Source organism: Hyperoodon ampullatus, assembly GCF_949752795.1.
Source record: "Hyperoodon ampullatus genome assembly, chromosome: 3".
Lineage (NCBI taxonomy): Eukaryota > Metazoa > Chordata > Mammalia > Artiodactyla > Ziphiidae > Hyperoodon > Hyperoodon ampullatus.
In genome coordinates, this window is record NC_136916.1 from 58257313 (window position 1) to 58283804 (window position 26492).

The following is a 26492-nucleotide window of genomic DNA, read 5'->3' on the forward strand; positions in this document are numbered from 1 at the left end:
TAAACCAGTACCTGGCATGTGGTGAACAGTATGTAAGACATATGAATGTCGGCTATTGTTATTATTTCCAAGTCAGAAAAAAGAGATAGGAAATGCTCCTGGCTCCCCTGTGCTGAGGGGCCGTGGATAAGGCAGAAAGAGCCATGGCCTGGGACACTGGAGACCTGGGTGTGAATCCTGGCCAGCCCCTGACAAGCTGTGTGACTGTGGGAAAGTCACTTCCTCTCTCTGGCCTCAGCTTCCTCATCTGCAAAATAGGGACAACAACGCCAGCTAGGTCACCTCACAGTGTGACTGTGGGCAGGGACGTGTTTCAGCACCTGCCCCACCCTGGACAATGGTTGGCTTCCTTGTGGAGAGACCAGTGGCCCAAGTTACCCAGGTTGAGCTTGGTGCAGTTCCCTTGGGTCACTGGACACTTGTACACGTCTCCTGTCTTCTGGTGGCCGTTGGTTTCCAGTGGAGCGCCGATGACCAACCTGGGAAGGAAAAGAAGACAAGTGAAGATGCTGGGGGAGGTTCTCCTTCCTGGCAAAGGATGGAACCTGCAGGGCAGTGCTGAGGGGAGAGTAGGGTAGGGAGGGCAGGAGGGAATCCTGGCGGGGCAGCCCACACATACCCTCACACTCGGACCTTCGTCTCCCTGAAAGAGGGATGTTGTGGCCTATCCAGGCTCTTGCCAGGATCTGGAGACACAGAGATGAAGACCACATGGGTCTGGCAACAAATGGGATGGAGGCCATCCTTGTGAGAAGAGGGCAGGGCAGACATCATGGAGGAGGTGTTCTTGATCTGGGTCTTAACAGATGAATATGAGTTTGCTAGATGGTGGGACTGTGGTAATAGGGGTCATTCAGGCAGAGGAAGGATGATTTTGGAGTCTTGGCCATCTGCCACTACCTGTGGGTGGCCTCATTCCTCACCTTACATGAGTCTTTCAGCTGGTGACCCGGGGGCTGGGGCATGTTGCACAGTGTTCATGGCTGTCCCCTGAGGCACTAAGTCTTTGCTCAGGGTGGGCAAGGCAGCCAGCCGGGCTAAAGAATGGCAAGGGGCAAACACCCAGCTGGGCCTTCTGCCTTGAGCCTATATGCCTTTGTGACTTTGTTTGGAAAAAGGGTTTTTGCAATTGTAGTTAAGGATCTCAAGATGAGGTCATCCTGGATTACCTAGGTGGGCCCTAAATTCAATGATGTGTCCTTAAGGAGACACACAAAGGAGAGACCCAGAGAGAAGAGGAAGCCATGTGAAGATGGAGGCGGAGCTAGGAGTGAAGCTGCCGCAAGCCAAAGAATGCCTGGGACCATTGGAAGCTGGAAGAAGCAAGGAAGATTTCTCCTAGATCTTTTAGAAGAAGCACAGCCCTGCTGATGACCTGATTTTGGAGGTCTGGTCTCCAGAGCTGTGAGAGAATAAACTTCTGTTTTGGGAAGTCATCTATCAATACTTTGTGCTAATTTGTTATGCACCCACTGGAAATTAACGCATGTTGCTTACATGCACACATATTTCTAGAGAAAGAGCGGCCACTCCCTCCTGACCTGGCGAAGCCCCGGCAGTGCCACCTCCCTCGGGGCCAGGGAGAATCCCACCACAACCTGGACAGCCCCCAGGCCCTCTCCTTAGAGTGCCCCAAAGCCCCCTCTATGTCTTATCTCTGGCCCACCAGCGGGCAGCACCATTGGAGGTGACCCAGAGAGGTCCAGCCAGGCAGCTGGAATCCCAGTGCTGACGTGAAGCAAAATCCTGAAATTGGGCACTGTGTCCCTTCAGCGTCACCTGCCTCTGGCATATCTGGACCCCTCTAGGCTTTGGGTGTCAGTTCTGCTCTCAGCCACCATCCGCCTGCTTGGCTCAGGCCCTGGTGCTAACAGCAAGTCAGGAACCACTCTCCCAGGCACAGCTGCACTGTCATGGCAGGAGGTGCCACGGCTCACACAGCCCTGGAGGTCTCCCAGACCCCGAGGGGCACAGGGACATGTGACACATTGGGAGCGTGCAGACCTTTCTGTAGCCCTGCTCTCACGACAACTTGCCACCCACTGGAAACATGACCCAAAGAAGAAGCAATTGCTCATTTTCTGGCTTAAGATGGTTTAGAGGGACGGACCTGGAGGTTCACAGGACTTAAGTAGCTTCTTTTGGTCAAATATCTCCCTGCCCAGCTCCCACCCACCTCTCTGTGCCATCAGGAAAGAACTAAGGTCCGGCGTGGGAGTTAGTAGAGCTCTGTTTGAAATTAGAGTCTATGGAATAAGAGCTGAGGTTTCTCCCCTGGGGACCAGATAATGACAGATTCTAAATATATCCACTTATTAAGCATGCCTATTTTTGACTGGCAGGAATTAACTGGACTCATAAAATCTATTTGTCTAGACAATGTGATTTTTGGCTACTTAATTCTGCGAGTGATTGTGTGGTCAAGGCTGCTCCATTTTTTCCAGCCAAAAAAAAAAAAAAAAAAAAGAGAGAGAGAAGGAGATGGGAGAGAGGTCAGTAAGGAAAGTTTGGGCTCCAAGGTTGCTTTTCTGGCTGCTCCCATTTTCAAGGTCAACCTGGTGTGTGACCAAGTGTCCCAGAGCGATGTTCCTTCTAGGACACCACTGCCTGATGGTGAGTGCTTTCTGGAAAGCATGCCTTCGAGGAACATCTCGCAGGGTGCCTCCGGGACAATCAGGCACAGCAAGTTCTAGATTAGAAAAAACAAAACCTGGCCATCTTCTAGAAAAGTGATCCCCGTGTGTCTTCTAGAAAACACTCCTGCTGCCTGACAAGGCAGGCTCCTCACAACTCTCCCCATTTTACAGAGTGGAACTCTTGAGGCCCCACAGACAACTTGGTGGAGTCCCAATTACAGGGCAAGATCTTTGGGCTGAGATTCCAGGGCTGGGTGTTTCTTCACCCTGATTCTGTCACCAGCTTGCCGTGTGGCCTGGAGAAGTTCATTGACCTTGGTTTTCTTGGTCATGAAATAGGGTTAAAAGTTCCACTATTGCCTACCTCCTAGGGTCACCTAGGGTAGGTCACCTAGGGTCATCTGGGGAGCCACAGATGCCACAAGGCACTGACAAACAGAAAGGGTTATATCTAGGTAAGCTCCTAGATATAGGAGAGTCCACAAAAAGTCCACAAAGACTGGAGCCTTCCTAGACGTCATCTGTCCTTGAAGCGGCCAACATGTGACAATCTGGCAGTAAATATACCAAGTCGTCGTGACCCCAAATTTGCCTCAAGACCAGGCTGTGTCCTTTTCAAAGAATGAGGGGCACCCTCTACGTCCTATCCCCATTCTCCCAAACCTGATTCCTCTGGGGGTCCTTGGCACTTCATGAGGTAGCAGGACAGGGCTTACTGTTCCCATAGTACAGATGCAGAAACTGAGGCCTGGAGAGGTGAGCTGACCCAGGCCCCACAGTTTGTGGCAGAGCTGGCACTAGTTCTCCTGGGGCAGCTTTCTCTGTGTTGTCCCAAATATTTTTTTGCCATGAAGGGAGGGCCTGGGTTAGCCCTCTTTGCTGTTCTTGATTCTTGGCATTACGTCTGCCCGTCGGGCTTGAGGTTTTGAGGATATGATTCAGTCTTGCTGTTGGGGGATAATGGCGAAGCACAGGGAAAATGTTTGTGTCACCACTGAGACCAGCCAAATTGCTCCTGGGGTCTGGCACCCCTGTCACTCCCGCGGCCTCAGCCTTATATAGCCATCTGCAGCCTCAGGGCCCACTGTGCTTCTCAGGGGCTGGACACCCTATACCCTCTGGCATGGGAACCAGATGGTAAACCCCAAAGGTCGTGGTGAGCATTGGGCCCTCTCCATGGGCTGTGTGCCGTGACTCACTGGCTGCGGGCTCCTGGCCTTCCTCCTATAGAGGCAGGGAGCAGGGCTGCTGCGGATGGGAGAATTGGTGGCAGGCTTCAGCCATAGCCCTGGAGGACCCTTCTCTAGTGGTTGCTTTCTAAGCAGGGCCTTGCCAAGGGAGGAGGCTCACTGTGGGGACGGCCACCTGAGGATGGCAGGATGTGGTCCCTCTGCATGCTGGGCTCCTGGGATCCCAGCATGACATAGCGTAAGAGAAGGGGCCGCTGCATCCCTACCTCACACCTTCTCCAACAAGGCCCAGTGGGGACCTTAGCCCTGGTTCCATCCTTCAAGGCAATTTAATCTCCAAACCTTTTAAACTGCACACTCCTATAAGGAAAAAAGGTAATGTGTACTCCCAATATATGTAAATTTGTATATAAGTTATACCAGTGTACAGCTGGCAATCTGTGTATTGAATATCAGTAATCCTATTTTTTTCAGATAAAAGATAAACCTAAATAGAACTTGAGTCGTTTTATTTCTGTGCTCCAGTATACCGTCCTGTGCATCCGCTATGGTGTGCACATCCCACCCTTTAAGACCCAGCACACAAAGTCCCACCTGCTCCAGGAAACCCCCACTGATTAGCCCAGGCTTTCCCACATAAACCAGTATGTGATCCCTGCTGACTGCTGTGGCCAGTGCTTTAGTGTCATAATTCCTTGAGGGCCAAGATGCCCTCATCTGCCCTGCCTCACTAATGTAGGATGGTCTTGAAGCCCAGGGTAAAAGGTCCCCAGGGACTGTTCTGACCTTCTGCCTGACAGTCTACAGCAGCAGCAGCTTCCAGAGCTTTTAGTTTTGCCTCAGGCCTAGGAGGAGCCTCCAGATTCAGTGCCTGGAAAAAAGGTTGCTGAGAAATTGAATAGTTTCTGTGCGCAGAGGTTCAATGCAGTGACCCAGCTCCTGTTTAAAGTCACTGTTGCTTGATTTTCCATTTCCCTCTTCCCAACAGTCCTCATTTCTGTTTGGGGATCTAGAAAATCTGGCTTCATTCCCAGTTGTAGGGACTGAGCATATACTGTAGGCCAGGCCAGTGTTATCCTTGGACTGAAGGGATTGAGTAGGCCAATGACGTAAGTCACCCCAATCTCAGGACCTCCTCTTGGGCTTTAGGGACCAAAGTGGTCCCTTTTCTCTGGATGCCATAGTGTACAGATGTAGGGCGTGGAACTGCTAGCAGCCACCTTGTAATGATGAGGGGTATGAGAGAAGGAGGACTGAGAGAAGCATCAAGAGAGAAAGCTGAAGTCCCACGGATACTGTGAACCCCTGGATCAAACTATACCTGAAGTGTGACTGCTGCTGGACTTTTCAGATATATAAGCAATAACTACTTTTTACTGTATAAGTCTAAGTTAAGTTTTCAGGTATTTATAACTGAAAACATCCTAACTAGAATGAGCAAGGCAAAAAAAAAAAAAGAAGCACATAGTTAAAATTACCCCTAGAAATTCCATATATTACCATGCTATACGAGGAACACAGTATCCATGACCAATGAGAGAGGAACAAATTCATAAACCCCTGCTCACGTCCCATCTGGGGTATATACTTATTGTGTGAGTGGTGGGCAGACTTGCCGACACCACGTATATTATTTCTCTCTGGTTGTTTAACTAAATGCATAAAACTGTCCCCTGGTCCAGCCTTGTGGGAACAGAAATCCTTTTGTTCTGTGTGCACCCCACTTAAAACAGCCCCTTGGACAGGGAGCCCTGCACTCCAGATGTTTCTAGTTACCTGGTAACTGGCCTTGCAGACCATCAGAGCTGGGAGGAAACGTGGAGGCTCCTCTGTCTAGGCTTGTCACATACCAACGAGGCATAGAAAGTATTGTGCATGAGGGCTCAGACGAGATGGTGGCAGAGCAGGACGGGTGCAAGGTGTCCTGACTCCCAGGGTGGTGCCCTCACCCTCACCCAAGCCGTGGAGGCTGGAAAGCCTGGAGGCAGAGGCTGGCTCTGCTCCGCCTTTGACTGGCTGTGTCTGGGAAGGCAGGTGTGAATAGTTTAGCTCCCCAGCAGATGGGGCGGGCAGAAGCCACGGGAACAAAAAGGCCATCATCTGTTGGGGAAGGAAAGAGGATATTTGCAACTGATGGGCCTGCCCCTGGAGAAGGTCCTGAGCCCAGGGACCAGCACGGACTGCCTAGGAAAGGCAAGATGTGGGTTGCATCCCCTCCCTGGTCAGCCTCTTTGCTCCTCTCCTCAAGACCTGGACCTTGCATCCCAGGAAATCCAATTATTACCAACAATTCTTTTCATATTAGTGAATCCCTTTGGATGTGATTGACCTGCATTTGATTTTGATCACCAGGACAGCTTTGGAGCTGGAAGGGCAGATTGTATCTGAGGCTCAGAAGGTGGATGTAGCAAGCCTGTGGGGAGACGCTGGTCAGTTTCGGAGCTGGGACTGCACCCCTCCTCCACTCAAACCCACTCCAGGCCCTTTGTTCCATTTCTCTCCTGGCTTCATTTCCTTCCCTGAAATCAGATCGGGGCACCAGGGAGGGGCTCCCACTTGAGGAGCAGGAGCTCAAGGGAACAAAGAGAGACTATTCCTCTAGCGAGGCTGTTTCTCTCCTCTCTCCATGGAAAATGTAACCTCTTTCAGCCAGCTGAGTATGGTGCCTAATGTGTTCAAGATGGGGCTGGAGAAGTGCTGAGTGCAGCAAACCCTGGTCCTGGCTGGGGGTGGGCTGCGGAGGGAGAGCCCCTGACCCGGGACCTGTCGAGGGGGGTTGGCACCTCCAGGTCTCCCTGGGCTCGTTGGAGGGGCTTGTGGTTCACTGTGGCTCAGATGCCTGGCAGGGCTGGACTCCTGAGGAGGAGGAGTCCAGGAAAATGAGAACCCCTCTGTTTGCCAGCACATTCCTTACTCTCCCTGCCTCCATAAATCCCTCACCAGAGATGAGAATCCACTGGGTGTATTTAAACAACTATGTGTACCGTGATGGTTCATTGCATGTGTCAACCTGACTGGGCCAAGGGGTGCCCAGATATTTGGTCAAATACTATGCTAGGTGTGTCTGTGAGGGTGCTTTTGGATGAGATTACCATTTAAATCTGTAGACTGAGTAAAGTAGATTGTCCTCCCCAGTGAGGGTGAGCTTTGTCCAATCAGTTGAAGGCCCGAATAGAACAAAAAGCCTGACCCTCCGCTGAATAAGAGAGAATCCTTTCTAACTGACTGCCTCTGACTTGAGGCATTGGCTTTTTCTTACCTTGGCTCAAACTGAAGTGTTGGCTCTTCCTAGGTCTCTAGCCTGTTTGCTTTCAGACTGGAACTACAGTATCAGCTCCCCTGGGTCTTCAATTTGCTGACTCAAACTGCAGATTTGGGGACTTGCCAGCCTCCATAATCCTATGAGCCAACTCCTTATAATTTCTCTCTTTCTTTTTCTATCTATTATCTATCTATCTATCTGTCATCTATCAGTTCTGTTTCTCTGAGGAACCCTGACTAACACAGTTACATAGTGCTTGTATGTTCTAAGGCCTTTACAGATATTATTTCATGTTGCTGATGACCCACACCCTCATTCATTCACTGAATCTTAAGCATCTACTGAGCTCCTACGAATGCACCAAGCACAGGGGGCACAATGGTGACCATGATGTGGTCTCTGCCTTCAGGAGACCTCCAGCCTAGTAGAGGAGACAGGCAGGTCAACAGGTCGTTACAATGCAGCAGTGGTTCTCAGAGTGGTTCCCAGCCCAGCGGTGTCCACCTCCCCTGGGAGCTTATTAGGAATGTAATGTCTTCGGCCCTACCTGAGACCAACAAGGAAGGGAATCAGAAACTGGAGGTGGGGCCCAGCATCTGCGTGTTAACAAGCCTTCCAGGGGATGCAGATACTCACTCATGTTTGAGAAGCACCGTGTAGGGGAAGCAGAGGCATGGCGACCAGAACCCTCGTTGGGCTCAAAGGCCCAAATCCATTCCAGTATAATCCATCCCCTTCATCATGCCTTCTGAGGCTCTATATTATCTCACTGCTGCTCACCTGTCTGTCCCCACTTTTACCAAGGCTGCTATGAATGCTGGGCACAGCCGGGTCATCATTTAGGGCTCAGCTCCAATGTCACCTCCCCAAAGAGGCCTTTCCGGACCACCTGTCACTCCCCACCTCCCCACCCTTCCTTATCTTCCTCATAGCACTTTGCATTCTCGGATGCTGCCTTTTTCATATGACTTTTTTTTTTTTTTTTTTTGGCGGTACGCGGGCCTCTCACTGCTGTGGCCTCTCCCGTTGCGGAGCACAGGCTCCGGACGCGCAGGCTCAGCGGCCATGGCTCACGAGCCCAGCCACTCCGCGGCACGTGGGATCCTCCCAGACTGGGGCACGAACCCGTGTCCCCTGCATCGGCAGGCGGACTCTCAACCACTGCGCCACCAGGGAAGCCCTCATATGACTTTTAATTGTCCTTAGCTCTCAGAATTTGATATGCAAGGGAGCTAGGACCTTGTTGGTCAGGTTTGCAGCTCTAAATACCCAGAACAGTGCCTGGCACAGAGTAGGTCCTCCAAATATAGCTGTTGAACAAATTAGCTAGTCACCTGGCATAGTGAGACTGCTGCAATCTGATAGCCTGCAAATTGGGACGGCTGACAGCAGGCCCCCTTTTGTCTTCCAGTACCTGTTAACTCAGCTGGGAGAGAAGAAGAACCAGCTCTAGCAGAAGAACCAACAGACTGCCCATCCTGCCCTGAGACAAGGCTGTTAACTGCCCTGGGCCTCAGTGTTCTCATCTACCAAATGGGACTGAACCGTTGCCTGGGCTACTTGCCACCCAGGGTTTCGAGGGTCATCAGAATCACCTGGGGAATTACAAATGCAGATTTCTGGGCACAACCTCCAGAAGATTCTAATTCAGCCAGTTGGGGGATGGGACCTGGGAATCTATTTGTAGAAGCTCCCAGATGTGCAGGCAGGATTGGGAGCCCTTGTATGAAAGATCTGCTGAAGAAGCAGATAGGACGCCCTTTGGACATGTGGAGAAACGTGTGTGTCTGGGGAATTTTTACTACACCTGGGGGTCATGACCACAGCAACCTCCTTGACTGTCTAGGAATGATCCAGGATTGAATTTTCAAAAAACTTTGTTTTGTTTCTTTTGGTCACAAGAAAACACATAAGAAATACTTTAACTGGTACAAAAAAGTAGTAACATTTAAAAAGTATTCTTTAAGAATTTTTTTAGATTATAAAAATAATACATGCTTGTACAATGTTCATAGCACAGAACTGTGCAAAGTATAACGTGCAAGGCTTTTCACTTCCCTTCTTAACCCAGCCCTCTATAGATCACCTACCATTAGCAGCAGGCATGCAGAAAACCTTCTAAGCGTTTATGTAGGAAATTTAAAAGAATGAATCCATTCTACACACATGGTTCTGCAGTGTGCTTTTTTCACTTAATTATTTTATACTTTCCATGTCAGTATATATCAATTCCACACTTAGACCTGGCCACTGGGGCCCCTGCCCTGGGTCCTGCACTGACCCTTCTCTGGCTGTTCCTCTTTCTATGGGGTGAGGAGTCCTAGGGGTCAAGGCACCTAGAGCCCACATCCCCCCACTCTGGGTCACTGGGATGCCAGAGTCTCCTGCTCCAACAGCTCAGGACAGGCTTCTTCCCTGGATCTTTTTTTTTTTTTTTTTTTTTTTTGTGGTACGCGGGCCTCTCACAGTTGTGGCCTCTCCCGTTGCAGGGCACAGGCTCCGGACGCGCAGGCTCAGAGGCCATGGCTCATGGGCCCAGCTGCTCCGCGGCATGTGGGATCTTCCCGGACCAGGGCAGGAACCCGTGTCCCCTGCATCGGCAGGCGGACTCTCAACCACTGCACCACCAGGGAAGCCCCCCCTGGATCTGTCTTTTTGATGGTGAATCATACCACTGATGGGGCTAGCCAAGGAGCGGCTGCTTGCTGGGGGTGTGGACAGAGCTTGGATATATAGGGTGGGGTGTCCACATGTGTGAGGCCCCTTGATCACCAAGAGGGAACTAGAGGTGGGAAGAAAAGATGGTGGGCTGTGGGCTGGAGCCCCGTTTGTTTTCTTGACTCAGGCCCCTTGGATGTGAGGGGCGGCCCTGGTATAGATGGATAGTATAGCTCTGCCTCATCCTTTATACCGCTGGCACAGTGTTATTTTTTTCTTTTTAATCATTCTCCTATTGACGGATATTTAAATAGTTTCATCCCTTTTCCTATTGATAACTGTTCAGGTGCTTAAAAAAATTTTTTTCCCATTGCACAAGGCCTTTATCAATACGAATGAATAAAAAAACCCCTGTGCATGAGTGGCGATGCATAGCAGTGCCAGGAGTGGGTACAAAGCGCGTGCCTGTCACCGTGCAGGTTGGCCCCGGAGCCGCCCTGTCATCTTGGTCACAGAGCCCGCTGACAAGCATCATCACAGCTGTTGATTTCACAAGCTTGGCTCTCTGCCTTGTTCCTGGAAACGTCTGGGTCCACCTCAGCTTACATCCAGACAGCATTTTCCCCCTGATGTACAGAAGTAGTTAGAACAGAAGAGCAAGGAGGGAGGGAAGGTGACTGCAAAGCACATTTTCAACCCATTTGAAGGGAAAATGAGATCCTGACCCACTGACCGTCAGAAAGAGTGGCCGGTTTGTACCATCTAGCTCAATGCCCTCCCCTCCTCACAGCCTGATGCCAAGTCTCACAGGGCCGCTGTCCTTTTTTACCACACCTGGCATTCTCATTCCTGCCTCTGTGCGTGCGGTCCCCTCATCCCAAACCGCTGAACTGGCTCCATTCCAGTCCAGTTCCACTGAACTGGCTTCAGTGCCTCTTCCTCCAGGAAGCACCCCTTGATCTCTCAGCTGAAAGCTCTCCCTCAGTTCCCATGATGCTTTGTACCTCTCGTCTGTTTTTTTCTCTCTTTTAGATAATCTGCCTCTAGATAGCATAGAGAGACTGTGATCCATCTTTTAAATCTTCCCCTCAGTGCTGGTCAAAGTACCTTGAACACAGTCAAGGCTCAATAACTGTTTGTTGAGTGAAAATGAGGAGGCTGCTCATTTTTCAAAGACAAGCTGAAGCTTCACTCTGCTTGGGATGTAGCTGGGAGCAGAGCTGGGCTGAGCTCTTCTGGGTGCCATCTGCAGATGGACCACCAACCTTGGGGTGCCCTTGGCCCAGCTCTCCCCAGGAAAGTGGCTGTGGTCTGATGTCCCTCCAGAGAGGCTGTGTCCACAGTATAAAAATCCCTTCTGTTTTCAAAATGTCTGATAAACTCTTGCTTGTTTTTCCAAGTCATGCTGAGTCTCCCCTCCCCCCGTCCCCCCCCAGTTTTATCACAACTCTTTCCTCTGGAAATGAAACGTAAACATAGCCATAGTGTGGGCAGATGTTTCTCAGTGGAATGTATAGTTTTAATTTCTTGGTATGTGCCTCTTCTGCATCCTGGGCGGGCCTGTTTCCTTTGGCTCATAATAAGGATAGTGATAGTTTGTATGTGACCAGTGTACACGCTGAACAGCTTGTTTCATCCTACCCACAGCCAGGGGAGGCAGCCAGACAGGGGGAGGTAGTCCCATCAGACTGCAGAAGAAAGCAAGGCCCAGAGAATGTCCAGATTCTCTGGGTAGAGGCTGAGGCAAGACTGGGACACCCGGTATTCTGATTGTGTCCACAGCTCTTTCCACCAGCCACGTGGACTCAGACGAGGTCAAACAAGAGGAGAGGGCCTGGAGGCGAAAGGACAAATACTCTTTTTTGGTCCTGGACCTGTTGATCTGTCTGTGGTGAGCTCTGATCTATTCCCGGATGGGCTAAGTGACCTGGGGTGATCCACCTGCCCTCTCCGGGCATCAGTTTCCTCGTCTGTAAAAAGAGATGCTTGGACAATTTCAATCCAAAGAAATAGTTATTGAGCCCTTGCTGTGTGCCAGGCACTATGGACTGAAGGTGAATGAAGCATAGTTTACACCCTTAGTGGTATGGTGGGGCTGAGAGTGTGGAGAACATTGTTGCGAGACAGGGCGGGGGCGGGGCACAGAGGAGGAGCCCTCGCTCAGACATCTGGGAAGGCTTCCTGGAGTAGGCAACTCCTGGATGGAGGCTCCCGGGTGGACAGATGTCATTCAGGTGAAGAAGGGGCTGAGCCCTGCAGGGAGGACTGACAGCTGGGTCCTGATGGTGCCAGCGCTTAGGTGCGTTATCTAACGTGTCTTCTGTGGTGAAGGCTAGGCCTGGGAGGGACAGACAAGTCCCCGTCTTCACAGAGCTTGTGGTGGAGTCATTCTCAACCCAGGCTCGCATCACTCATTCCTTGTCTTCCTCGCCACCCACACCTCCCTGACGTTCCAAATCTGCTCCATTCTCCCCTTGCTCGCCCAGAGAACTCTACATAAGTGGCCTGAAGTCTAGACAGACGGTTAGATGCCTACCTGGTTGAGAAGCATCACATTGTCCCCCCTCATCAGGTCATTGCTGCCTGCTTTCTGGTCTCTATATTCCTGCCATTGGTCACTCCTTTGGATTCAGGCAGTGAGGGTCACTCTCCACATAAGCCTGGAAAGGAGCTAACCTCTGAATGCATGGGAACACACAGACTCTTTTTTTTTTTTTTTTAAAGAAGATGTTGGGGGTAGGAGTTTATTAATTAATTTATTTATTTTTGCTGTGTTGGGTCTTTGTTTCTGTGTGAGGGCTTTCTCTAGTTGCGGCGAGCGGGGCCACTCTTCATCGCGGTGCACGGGCCTCTCACAATCATGGCCTCTCTTGTTGCAGAGCACAGGCTCCAGACGTGCAGGCTCAGTAGTTGAGGCTCACGGGCCCAATTGCTCCGCGGCATGTGGGATCCTCCCAGACCAGGGCTCAAACCCGTGTCCTCTGCATTAGCAGGCAGATTCTCAACCACTGCACCACCAGGGAAGCCCTCACAGACTCTTAAAAAAGGATTTAGTGGTTCCAGAACCTGGCTGGGCATTAGACTTGCTTGGAGATGTTTAAAAGTATATTCCTACCTCTAGAGAGTCTGATTTTGTTGTCTTGGATTGGGCTGAGGAATCTGTATTCCTTTTTAAACTTTCACAGGCAATTCTATTCTGCCAGCTTTGGGAGTCCCTAGATTATATTATCAGGTGATCATCAGGCTTTGAAATAATGGAACTGGGGACAGGGTGCCCCAATAAGAAGAGCTGACAAAAGTGGGTCATGCATTCATCTACTTTCAAAGCACTTTATATAAACAAGTAAATAAATGAAAGCATGCAAGAACGAATGTTTGGGGGGCTGTGGTTAGTATGTGTCAGGGATCATGCTAGGTGCTTCCCCTGACATTAACTTACTTAATCCTCGCAAGAGTCCTGTGACAGACAGATAGTAGTCTGTGTTGAAGCTGAGGAAACTGCAGCCTAGAGAAGCTAGGTCACTCACCCAGGTCACACAGCTGGCTAAGGGACAGCTCCTTGGCCTCTCTCTCCCTCCTGGTCCTCTCCCCATCTCTGGGGGGTGGATGGGGTGTAGGAGAGCAGAGTACACAGAAGCCAGCCCTGTGTTCCATCAGGGAGCCCTGAGTTGCCTCAGGGAATCATTGACTCTGCCGAACCCTTCAAAGTACTTTCTTCAGTCGGGTTAAAGCTCAGGTTGCTTTCACTCCTCCCCACTTCTGAACCATGAGTAACGGCTACTCTGACAGCATTACTCTCATTTTGAGAAGCCATGAAGAAACAAAGGCTGAGAACTCACTTGAACCACTGGAGAGCGAAGCCTATCATGACATTTTTGGAAATGTCCTCCTCCTTGGATTACAAGATCCTTGGCTCACGTGTGGCTGACAGGGTCTTGGTGCTCTGGCCAGGTATCAGGCCTGTGCTTCTGAGGTGGGAGAGCTGAGTTCAGGACATTGGTCCACCAGAGACCTCCCAGCTCCACGTAATATCAAACGGCAAAAGCTCTCCCAGAGATCTCCATCTCAACCCTAAGACCCAGCTCCACTCAATGACCAGCAAGCTACAGTGCTGGACATCCTATGCCAAACAACTAGCAAGACAGGAACACAACCCCATTCATTAGCAGAGAAGCTGCCTAAAGTCATAATAAGGTCACAGACATCCCAATATATACTACCGGACATGGTCCAGCCCACCAGAAAGACAAGGTCCAGCCTCATCCACCAGAACACAGGCACCAGTCCCCTCCACCAGGAAGCCTACACAACCCACTGAACCAATCTTAGCCACTGGGGGAAGACGCCAAAAACAACAGGAACTGCGAACCTGCAACCTGCAAAAAGGAGACCCCAAACACAGTAAGTTAAGCAAAATGAGAAGACAGAGAAACACACAGATGAAGGAGCAAGGTAAAAAACCATCAGCCCAAACAAATGAAGAGGAAATAGGCAGTCTACTTGAAAAAGAATTCAGAGTAATGATAGTAAAGATGATCCAAAATCTTGGAAATAGAATGGAGAAAATACAAGAAACGTTTAACAAGGACCTAGAAGAACTAAAGAGCAAACAAATAATGATGAACAACACAATAAATGAAATTAAAAATTCTCTAGAAGGAATCAATAGCAAAATAACTGAGGCAGAAGAACAGATAAGTGACCTGGAAGATAAAATAGTGGAAATAACTACCGCAGAGCAGAATAAAGAAAAAAGAATGAAAAGAATTGAGGACACTCTCAGAGACCTCTGGGACAACATTAAATGCACCAACATTTGAATTATAGGGGTCCCAGAGGAAGAAGAGAAAAAGAAAGGGACTGAGAAAATATTTGAAGAGATTATAGTTTAAAACTTCCTTAATATGGGAAAGGAAATCGTCAATCAAGTCCAGGAAGCAGAGAGTCCCATACAGAATAAATCCAAGGAGAAACATGCCAAGACACATATTAATCAAACTACCAAAAATTGAATAGCAAGAAAAAATATTAAAGCAGCAAGGGAAAAACAACAAATAACATACAAAGGAATCCCCATAAGGTTAACAGCTGATCTTTCAGCAGAAACTCTGCAAGCCAGAAGGGAGAGTTGAGGACATATATGGCAGGACATATTTAAAGTGATGAAAGGGAAAAACCTATAACTGAGATTACTCTACCCAGCAAGGATCTCATACAGATTTGCAGAGAAATTAAAACCTTTATAGACAAGGAAAAGCTAAGAGAATTCAGCATCATCAAACCATTTACAAATGCTAAAGGAACTTCTCTAGGCAGGAAACACAAGAGAAGGAAAAGACCTACAATAACAAACCCAAAACAGTTAAGAAAAAATTAACAAAAAATTTCACAATTTGTATGGAAACACAAAAGACTCTGAACAGCCAACGCAATCTTGGGAAAGAAAAATGGAGCTGGAGGAATCAGGCTCCCTGACTTCAGACTATACTACAAAGCTACAGTAATCAAGACACTATGGTACTGGCACAAAAACAGAAATATAGATCCGTGGAACAGGATAGAAAGCCCAGAGATAAACCCACACACCTATGGTCACCTTATTATTATTTTTTTTTATTTGAGGTACGCGGGCCTCTCACTGTTGTGGCCTCTCCCGTTGTGGAGCACAGGCTCCAGAAGCACAGGCTCAGTGGCCTTGGCTCATGGGCCCAGCCGCTCCGCGGCATGTGGGATCTTCCCGGACCGGGGCATGAACCCGTGTCCCCTGCATCGGCAGGCGTACTCTCAACCACTGCGCCACCAGGGAAGCCCTGGTCACCTTATTTTTGATAAAGGAGGCAAGGATATACAATGGAGAAAAGACAGCCTCTTCAATAATTGGTGCTGGGAAAACTGGACAGCTACATGTAAAAGAATGAAATTAGAACACTCCCTAACACCATACACAAAAATAAACTCAAAATGTATTAAAGACCTAAATGTAAGGCCAGACACCATGCAACTCTTCGAGGAAAACATAGGCAGAACACTCTATGACATAAATCACAGCAAGATCCTTTTTGACCCAACTCCTAGAGTAATGGAAATAAAAACAAAAATAAACAAATGGGACCTAATGAAACTTAAAAGCTTTTGCACAGCAAAGGAAAACATAAGCAAGACGAAAAGACAACCCTCAGAATGGGAGAAAATATTTGCAAATGAAACAACTGACAAAGGATTAATCTCCAAAATTTACAAGCAGCTCATGCAGCTCAATATCAAAAAACAAACAACCCAATCCAAAAATGGGCAGAAGATCTAAATAGACATTTCTCCAAAGAAGATATACAGATTGCCAACACACACATGAAAGGATGCTCAACATCACTAATCATTAGAGAAATGCAAATCAAAGCTACAATGAGGTATCACTTCACACCAGTCAGAATGGCCATCATCAAAAAATCTACAAACAATAAATGCTGGAGAGGGTGTGGGGAAAAGGGAACCCTCTTGCACTGTTGGTGGGAATGTAAATGGATACAGCCACTATGGAGAACAGTATGGAGGTTCCTTAAAAAACTGAAAATAGAACTACCATATGTCCCAGCAATCCCACTACTGGGCATATACCCTGAGAAAGCCATAATTCAGAAAGAGTCATGTACCACAATGTTCGTTGCAGCACTATTTACAATTGCCAGGACATGGAAGCAACCTAAGTGTCCATTGACAGATGAATGGATAAAGATGTCGCACATATATACAATGGAATATTAGTCAGCCATAAAAAGAAACAAAATTGAGTTATTTGTAGTGAGCTGGATGGACCTAGAGTCTGTCATACAGAGTGAAGTACGTCAGAAGGAGAAAAACAAATACTGTATGCTAACACATATATATGGAATCTAAAAAAAAAAAAAAACAAAAGGTTCTGAAAAACCTAGGGGCAGGACAGGAATAAAGATGCAGACATAGAGAATGTACTTGAGGACACGGGGAGGGGGAAGGGTACGTTGGGAGGAAGTGAGAGAGTGGCACGGACATATATACACTACCAAATGTAAAACAGATAGCTAGTGGGAAGCAGCCGCATAGCACAGGGAGATCAGCTGGGTGCTTTGTGACCACCTAGAGGGGTGGGATATGGAGGGAGACCCAAGAGGGAGGAGATATGGGGATGTATGTATATGTATAGCTGATTCACTTTGTTATACAGCAGAAACTAACACACCATTGTAAAGCAATTATACTCCAGTAAAGATGTTAAAAAAAAAAAATCCTTGGCTCAGAGGTTGGGGAGAGGCAGAGGGGAGAGCACAGAGGGGAGCTGCTGTCTCAGGTAGAGCCATCCCAGGTGGGCCAAGCCACTGTCCACCACCCTCCTGCCCTCTGCGTGACTTCATTTCAGCTGGGCCCTTCTAAGGTTTGCAGGGGAAAGAAAAAGACAGGAAATCTCCACCTCTCCCACGTGCGGCCATCGTCCCCAGACTCTTTATAACAACAATGTCCAGCTTTGGGCCTCCCTGAGATTTAGAATGCAGACTCCTAGAACCATTCTCTCCTTCTCCTCCTGTGGGCCTGCACCTAGCATCAAAGATGCAGAGACGAGTAAAAGCAAGCCCTACCCTTGGGGCCCACAGCCCCCTTTCTCTCCTTACTTTCTGAGCTCTTTACCCCCCATTCCATCTTCTCTCCTCTTCCCTCTTCCCCATTTCATTTTCCATTTCTCTTAACTGGCTTTTTCTACTACTCTCTCTCTCTCTGTCTCTCTGCATTATTGGCTCAGGGTGACTCATCACAGCTAAATCAGGAAGAAGTGATTCAAGAGAGAAAGTGGGGAGGATTTAGGAACTCAACAGAAAATGACAGAAACCTTGTCAAGATGGTCTCATATCAATAAGAAGCCTTTGCCATTGGCTGTGTATCTGAGTCTTGCTGCTGTGTGGAAGAGAAGTTGCTGAAAGAGAAGAAAAAAACACCTGCAAGAGTTTGATATCCCGAGGGGCCCTTGATTCTTCACAAAACAGTCAGGGAAAGTTAGAAGAAGGCATTCTATCCAAGCCTGGAGCAAACAAGGGTTAGGTTAGGGATGGATCACAGTTAACATTAGTGAGGAAAAAGCACGTATAGCACGCTGATTTGATTTTCTAATTGTATATAACTTTAAAACATGTTTATTCCTCTTTGTGGTTTTCAATAAGGAATTTAGTTTTTCACACTTCGTAGCCTAACCGAATGGAAGCAGGTGTGGTCCTTAGTGGCATCCATGGGAAGCTTAGATGACTGGAGAGAAGAGCTGTTACCAGGCAGCCTTGCTCCCCCTAGCGTCAGCTATGATGACTGCAGATAAAGTGCCAAGGAGCGATTAAAAACTGAATACCAGTCGTAAAAATTCAAGCCTGTGAAATTATAATGCCATTCTCAAGACGGAGTGAATTTCAGCATTAGTTTATTTTCCACCTCATGTGAGGAGCTCCCCTTCCCTCTCCTGTTCTGGTCTTAGGAAGGACATTGGGGTCACAGAAGGAACAGTGTTGGCGGCAGAGGAGGGAGGGAGGTGGAAGAGCCACAGGCTGCTGACGCGGGGTGGGGGTGGGGGATGGCGGGGATGGCGGGTGGAGGAGATGCTGAGCTGGCAAATCCCTCTGGCTTCCCCGAACTGCCCAAATTAGATTTATTTTCTTTCTTAGAGGTTAGAAACCAGGAGACTTTCCTTTCAATGTTTCCACTACCGAGATTGTGCCTCTTACCCCCAAAGCACATAGGAGTTGGCTCCCTGCCCCGCCTGGATCAGCACTATGGTCATTCTATGGCCCTGAGGACTGGCCTTGGCTCTGACTCTGGTTGACCAGGTTGGGAGTGTGTCAGAGGTTACCTGGGCCCTCGCTACATACTCCTCAAGTCTAGGACTTTCCCGTGTTGGTTTGGTATTTAAAAAAAGAAAAAAAAAAAAAAAAAAAAAAGGAGAGAGCATGAGAGAGAGCTAGCAGAGAGGAGAAAACAAATCTCCTGGAGATGGGGGGTCATTTGCAGGCTGCATCTTAAATACTCACACTGCCCCGAGAATTCTGGCTCGTTCTGGGGCCAACACGCTTTCCTTGGCTGCTCTCAATGCTGCTTTGTGTTTTTGAGGGCTTGAAGGAGCCCCCAGCTCCTGCCTGTGAGGGTGACTGTCTGCGTAACTGTCCAGCCCTCTGTGGCTCACTCTTTTCTTGTCCATGTGCTGCCTGCCTGCCAGGGTCTGCTGGGTGGCTTGGCCCCGGGCCCTGGGCCAACATGTCCCCAACGACTACAGTTTGTCTCTCTTCCGCTCTCTCGTGTGTTGGGTGGTTTCATCCTATCCTGGGCTTTGCTTCTGTAGTGATTTATCTGTTAACCAGCATGAGTCATGGTGCCGGATTTTATTTGTTCCAAGAGAAAATAGCAGAGGGCATTTATGCACTGTGGTGTTGGGAGCCCGCTCTGGGGGCCCAAGCCAGGAAAAGAGCTTAGGATGTTCCTTAGTGAGATTTCCACAGCAACAAAGTCTGAGGCTGCCCCAGACCTGACAACTGTCACCGAAGAGGGGGAACGAATTGGATAAGATCTGTCATTCTGCCCAAAAAACTGGCCCCAGGGGCCCTTTTCCTGGAAACCTCTCCTGGATACCATATCCTTTCTTGAGGAACAGGCCCGCAAAGGGAACTAACTTACCCAGTATCTGCCCATGGTAGACACTTCACACACCATCTCCTATTTCTTCCTCAAAGTACTCTTGGGGGTTTGCATCATTGTGCCCATTTTACAGATAAGGAAACTGTGGTCCAGGACGTGGATGTGATATGCTCAAGTTCCCATGGCTTCGAAAGTGGCTGAGCCCAGGTTTGTGTGGTTCTGAAGCCTAGGCTTTTCCTGCAGTAAGGGCCACCCTAGTGTGCCTTCACTTATCTGCTGAAGATCTGTGCCCATTTTGTGACATTGCTATAACCCTGCAGAAAAGGGCCACAGATGAGAGGCTGGGAAACCTTGGGGTTGGTAAGGAGGAAATGACAGGGCCCAAGGGCATCACCCCCTGGGCCTAGGCTTGCCAGCCAATTTTTGTGGATTTATTCCTCATGGATTTCCTTCCCAGTCAACCCTAAGTTCCATCATCAGTGGGTTTTAGACATGAAAGATCCTAGTGAAAATGCAAACTTGTTATCTGGGAAGGTCAGTAGATGAAGGTATGGTAGAAGAATTAATGCCTTACCCAAATTCTATGAGTATTTAGTTTAAGTAGATATCACCTAGTGATCTTGAGACAAGGGACCCAGGATGGTGGGTGGACTAACGCTTTGGCAGTTTTCGCACATGTAGCAGGTGGAAGTACTACAGGAAGTAGAAGCAATGCTGGACTGGGTTTTAGGAGACCTGTGTTTCAAGGGTGACCTTGGTGTAGGCTCCTTCTAGCTCTGGGCCTTGCCTTCTTTGCTTGTAAAATAAAGAATTGGGGCTAAATTAATTTCTAAGACCCCTCTCAGTAGTGGGAGCAGTCCTGAAGGCCAAGCCCACCCATGTTCACTGTGTGTCCACCTGTACCTCGTGGGCCTGCTCCCAGCCACCCTGTCCCTTCTCAACCCATCTCTGCCTCTGAGAAGCAGGGTCCCCTGAAGACCCCAGCAATGGTGACCCTGTTTTCAGGCTAAGGAGATAGCCCTGTGTGCGAAGATACCACGTCTTCAGCAAGGTCTCCGGGGAGAGATGGGATGTGAACCCGTGTCGGGCAGGTGCATTCCAAGCTTATCCACCTTAGGGGCTGAGGGTGCCCATCCTGTGTGGTGCCAGGCCTCTGGGAGGAGGTAGGGGTGGAGGTGGAGGTGGGGCGGGGTGCTGGCAGGAGCTGCCCTGGGGGGAGGGTTTGCTTCCGAGCCCGAGCCCGGCAGGTCTCTGGATTTCCCTCCCTACTGCCTCAAGGTCCGTCCGCAGGGCACCCAATCACATAGGCCCTTCAGCATCTGACCTCACCAACTCTGAGTTCAATTATTGCAGAAGAAACAAAAAGGATCCTTCAAAGCGGCAGGAGGCTGTCTAGGACCCCGTGTGACTTTGGATGAGCCAAACCACCAAGTCTGTCTTTCCATTGCAGAGGGTGATGATAGTTATGTTTAAGAGGTTCCCTTCTGCCCAAGAGAAGCCTCTGTTTCCCATCATGGCACCCCAGAATCGGGGAGACCAAGGCTGTGGTGTCATTCCTCAAGAGCCGGTGCATCTAACTTCCTTCTCAGTCTCCCCGCCACCAGATCGCCTTTCTCCATTTTCTCTTGGCTTCCAGGACCCACCCTCTCACTGCCCTGTCCCTCTCTGTGTGCAAACTCTCTCGGCCCCAGCCAGGGTTGCCGCCAGGTAGTGCCCTGCGGATGGTGCCTCAGGTCAGGTGGACAGGTGCCAGGAAGCCTGGGCTGGGCTCCTTCCCCTTCCCGCAAGGGTGCAGTCAGGCCCATGAAACTAATAACATTGGTGGCTACGTGCAGAAGCAGGGCGGGCAGCGGGGTACAGGGACAGGGTGGCCTCCCTTGGCTTTGGTCACCCTCTAAACCCCTATCTTGCCCATTTCCATCAGAGATTCTGGTGCAGGAGCCAAGAGGGGAGTGGAAGAAGTGAGGAGGGGAGAAGGGATGGGGAAGGGGAGGGGGCTGAAGTTGAGCAAGTAAGGAGCGGCGACGGAAATGCAGAGATCAGGACAAGGAAATGGGCCAAGAGAAGAAAAAAGAAAACGGAAAAGTAGGAGAAAGCAGAGGAAGGGCTAAGAGAGACGGGAGCCGCTTCAGGTGGAGGACAAGAATGAGGTGTGAGCAGCTCTTCTCAGAAACAGCCTCCTCTCTGTCCTCCCAACCCCACCTCCAGCCCCTTCCCAGTTGTCTCTGGGTCACCAACTTAAGAAACCGGGGATAGAAATCTCTAGGGCTGTGGTTCTCAGAGTGTGGGCCCCAGCAGCACCACCTGGGAACTTGTTAGAAGCTAATTCGCAGCTCCCACCCTAGACCTATGGAATCAGAACTCTGGAGGTGGGGCCCAGTGATCCGATTTAACAAGCCCCCCAGGGGATTCTGATGCACACCCAGGCTTGAGGACCAGCGCTCTAGAGTGGTACTGCAGGTTTTGCGTACATTGCAATGAGTCTTTGCAGGAACTCTAGACTTACTCTGTGCGCATGAGTGTACATCATGAGTCTTTCGTACATCTCAAGGGCTGGTCCTGTAAGCATTTGCCCAGAGTTGCAAGCTCCCAAGCTAGGCCCCTTCGGCGGCTTCTGGGAGAGGCACACACAGATAAGCCCTCACAGCACTGCACCCCAACCTCCCTGTCTGGGAACAGGCAACCTGAAGGCCCCTGTCCCCTGCTGCCAGCTGTCCAGCTGCACTCTTTTGACCCTTGGATACTTCAAACCAACGGGACCAAAGATTAGCTCACCCGTTCCCCCAAAGTCTGTCTCCTGTTGCTGGATTTTGCTTTTTCACTATCTTCTCAGTCAGCAAAACAAGTCCTCAGTCATGCTTCATCCTGGTTCATCTCTGACCCCGCCCCCCTCCATTCTTGCCCGGCTCACTCTGCTCCAGCCACACACACTGTTCCTGGAACATCCCAAGCATCTTCCCACCTCAGCACCTTTGCCCTTGCCATTCCCTCCGCCTGGAATACTCTTTTCTCAGATATCCATGATTGTCTCAGACTCTCCGTTTCCTTTAGGTCTCTGACTGCTGTCACCCTAGCACTGAGGCCCTGCCTGATGGCCTGTATAAGGGAGCAGCCCTCCCTCCCACCCGCTGCTCCCAAGCCCCCTTAACCTGCCTAATGCTTCTCCACTGCACACATCACCATCTGACAGATGATGGGCAACTTCATAATGTGTCTTGCCCCACCGGAAGAAAAGTCCCATCAGGACAGGGACTTTGAAATTTTGTTCACTGTTGAATTCCCAGGACCTAGCACAGGTTCTCAAGAATGAATGAATGAACTATTGACACTCATAAGGCAGGCCCCTTCTTCCAAGCCCCACCCCTTAGGTCCTCCACCCACCTAGACTTCTATAGCCTTCCCACCAGACTCTTCACCTCCAGGATCTCCTCCCATATGGCAGCGTAAGTGATCACCCTAAAAATTAGAACTCTAGTGAACCACCCTCCTGCTCTAAAACCTCCACTGGCTCCCCACTGCCTCCCAGATATAATCCCCGCACTCGGGTATTTAAGAAACGCTGCGGTGCTCCCCTTCCTCTCCCAGCCTCTGGTCTGGTCTGCTGCTCTGCTTTCCATACCTTCTTTTCCAGACACATGGGACAGTGTCCTTTCTCTAAACGTGACCTCTTCTTTTCCAGCCCTGTACTCTTACCCATGCTGTTCCTTCCATCTGTTATACTCTTCTCATCCCTGTCTATTCTACACATAGAAATCCTACCCATGTGGAAGCCCCTCCTCCACAACCCTCTCCCGACTCCCTCCCCCACCTAGTCCTGCTGAATTAGAAATTCCCTCCCTCACGTGAACTCCTGCGATCCTTTCTGTGTGTCCTCTCTTGGTATTTATCATTCGGGCTTGGGGTTCTGTGAATATACACCCTCTCTTTCTGACTGGACTCAGCATTTTTATGTGAATCTGCTAGTGCTGGGTCTTGCGACCTGACAGCCTCGACTCTTATGGGGCCAGCAGTGTCACTGGTCAGGAGGGGCACCACTGCGGTCTGACTGTAGTTTCCCAGTCAGTCTCTGGGCTGGGGCTGCTTCTGCCCTGTGCTGTCTTGGGCCTAACAAGACCTGGGTTCCAGACGTAGCTCAGACACTTACTATGTTATATCTCTTGGAGTCTCAGTTGCCTCATCTGTAAAATGGGGACAAGCCTATTTCTCTTACAAGTTGCTCACATCCCTGAACCTGTGGCTCAGGGAATTCACATGCCCTTTTGTTCTTAAAGCCCACCGAGTTCCAAAGGGTTCCCCTTGTGGAACCCACTGGGGCTACCAGGTTCCTGCTTCCCAGCACCCTTGAGGGGAGAGGGTGAAATGCGCCGCCTCCCTGAGAGCTGAGGCTTCTGTCTCTGGGGTGAAAGCTTCAGTGACAAACTGGAAATTTGTGGGGCCCAGCTCTGTTTTCTCTCAGCACCAGGAGGCTTCCTGCTCCAGTGGACCAGAGCCTTGGTGAGGCCCTCTGCAAACCCTACACCGGAGTTTCTGGGACATCAAACGGTCTTGAAAACCAACTGACTTAATGATTTCAATGTACATACATTAGAGTCATGTGGATTAAATTTCTCTGAAAATACACAAGGGCTTAAAAAGCAGGGGCAGAGAATACTCAGCCCAAGAAGAATTTGTCTTCTCTTTTCATTTTTGTGTGTCTGTGAGTGTTGTTACTGTTGCTGAAACCAAGGCATGTAGAAAACCGTTCAAGATGTCTGAAGCACAGTCAGTTTTGCCGAGTTTGAGTTCTGAGTTGGGAATGTGGTGGGCAGGAGGTGAAGGGTTAAGAGAATAAAGTGGCAGCACCACTAGGTCAGTCCCCTTGTCCTCCAACCCATTTACATCAGGGTCTGGTGCCCTTGATGTTCAAGGAGGCTCACAGCCTGATAAATGGGGGCCAGACCTCATTGGTGCCTGTGGTTGGAGACAACTGGTGGGTCCTTCTCTACGGCAATGTTGGGACCTGGATTTTTGGTCAGGGGCTGGGGGGTGATGTTGTTTCCCACTGGTATCTCCCGATCCTCAATGAAAATGGTGATCCTCAGGAGGCCCCAGTCTCCCTGCTAGAGTCCTGGGGAATTCTTTAAAACACAGATTCCCTGGCCCCACTGCAGGCCCAGGAGATGCAGACCAAGGTGTGCCAGCTCTACCTTAAGGGCTGGAAGCTGGGTCCACACCCAGGAGACAGAAGACCCTGGGTCAAAGGGAGCCTCTTGACCAAGTCACCAGGGGCCTGATTTCAGATTTGGCTGCCTGCTGGGTGCAAGCAACCCAATCCTCTACTTCCTGCTTTACTGATTATAACATTCAAGTTTTAGGTATTTGTTGATCTTTCCTAGCACCCTGAGATAGGTAATTTCATATCCATTTTGTGCATGAGCAAATAGAGGTGTGGAGAGGATGAGAGAGCTTCTTCCAAGGTCTTCCTCCAAGTGGCAGTCTTTGGACTTCAAACCCTTGCTCTTGTCCTTCCTTTGAGGTACCTCCTGGCATGGACTTCAAACAACATGTACCACTGGAGTCATCCCTGTGCATAACTGCCAGGTGGTGTCCCCCAAATGACATCGACATTGACCTGTCTTTTCCCCTGATCCACATCCATGGGGTCTTAGGTCTGGATAAAACTCTTGGAATGCTGCCTATGGGATGAGAAAAAATGGGGGCCTGGGGAGAAAGCAGAGAGGGGAAGCAACCAAGTAGGGTATGCAGTGGGGTCTATGCAAGTGAGGACAGGGATTCCTGAAAGGTCCTGTGTGCTCCTGTTTATTCTGCAGGAGGTGCAGCTCCCTGGGTCTCCAAGGCCTCTCTGTTTCTCTCAGCCAGAAAACACACTCTGGTCCAGCGGCTCCCATGATGCTTCCGGCTGCACTCAGATCAGCAAGAGTGACCATGAGTCAATTCTATTGTACCACTCTGCTCATCTAAGCCCAACCTCCAAGATCCCATTCAAATGTGCCTCTTCTATGAAGCTCTCCCAGAGACCTCAGCCACAGAAATTTCTCCTTTCAAACTCCAGCTGAGTTTCTGCTGTGAGTGTGATAACTTGCTGGCTGCGCTCATGCACAGGGATATGAGGCTAGTGTCTGATAAGGGAGGTGAGCCATGGGCATAAGTGACTCCAACACAAGGTAGGAAATGATATGGGCCATCAGAGAGAGGACTTAGGAAGGATAAGGCCATTTTAGGCTAGGAAAAGGATCCAGAAAGCCTTGATGGAGAAAGTGGTCTTACAAAGACGAACATAATTAACACCAGGTTGTATTTTGTCTTGCATTATTTTTAAATTATTTCAAGGATATTAGTGTCAACTCCTCAACTGGTCTGTGAGTTATTTGAGAGTGAAACCATACCAAAATTTTGCAGAGTCTAGTAAAATTTATTAGCAGAAGCTTAATAAGCATTGGTCAAAACAAATTCAGTCTTGGAAAAGTCAGTCCCATTTAATCTTTGACCATTCATACCATGTATAGAATACAGATGCTGTGCATCTGATGTCTGGGCTGGTTGAGAGAGACTCAAACCATTAATTCAGTCTCTCAAAGTATGTTCTTTTGAGCATCTACTAATTTCCCGGGAGCATACCCCTGATTTCAGGAAGAAAGACAATGAAATAGGCAATTACTATCCATTATGATAAACGTTATGAAAAGGAAAATCCAGAATTCTATGGGTACAACTAATCTAGGGATGGGAAGGGATGGTCAGAGAAGGTTTCTCAGAGGAAATGATACTTAAGTTGATTAAAGAACATGAAAGAGGACCTTGGGACTTCCCTGGTGGTCCAGGGGCTAAGACTCTGTGCTCCCAATGCAGAGGGCCCAGGTTCAACCCCTAGATCCCGCGTGCCACAACTGAAGATCCCACATGCCATAATGAAGGTCCTGCATGCCACAGCTAAGACCCGGCGCAGCCAAATAAATAAACAAATAAATAAATAAATTTTTTTTAAAAGAGGGCTTTTAATTCCAGCCATAAACAACTATGAAAGCTAGATAAAATACATGAAACAACTATTTTCAGGCAATAGATAGCACTAGAGAGCTCAATACTTGAGCAAAGGTAAGTACAGGC

At 49.2% G+C, this 26492-nt stretch overlaps 1 protein-coding gene across 1 annotated transcript in view; it reads right to left on the reverse strand.

Moving 5' to 3' along the window:
- ITGA11 (integrin subunit alpha 11) overlaps positions 1-26492 on the reverse strand; it is a gene marked incomplete at its 3' end in the record, with an annotated part of 124600 nt that overhangs the window by 61845 nt on the left and 36263 nt on the right. Inside the window, exon 3 of the mRNA XM_079700496.1 lies at positions 379-479. Coding sequence (XP_079556622.1) covers positions 379-479 — 101 coding nt within the window. The remainder of the gene's footprint in view (positions 1-378; positions 480-26492) is intronic.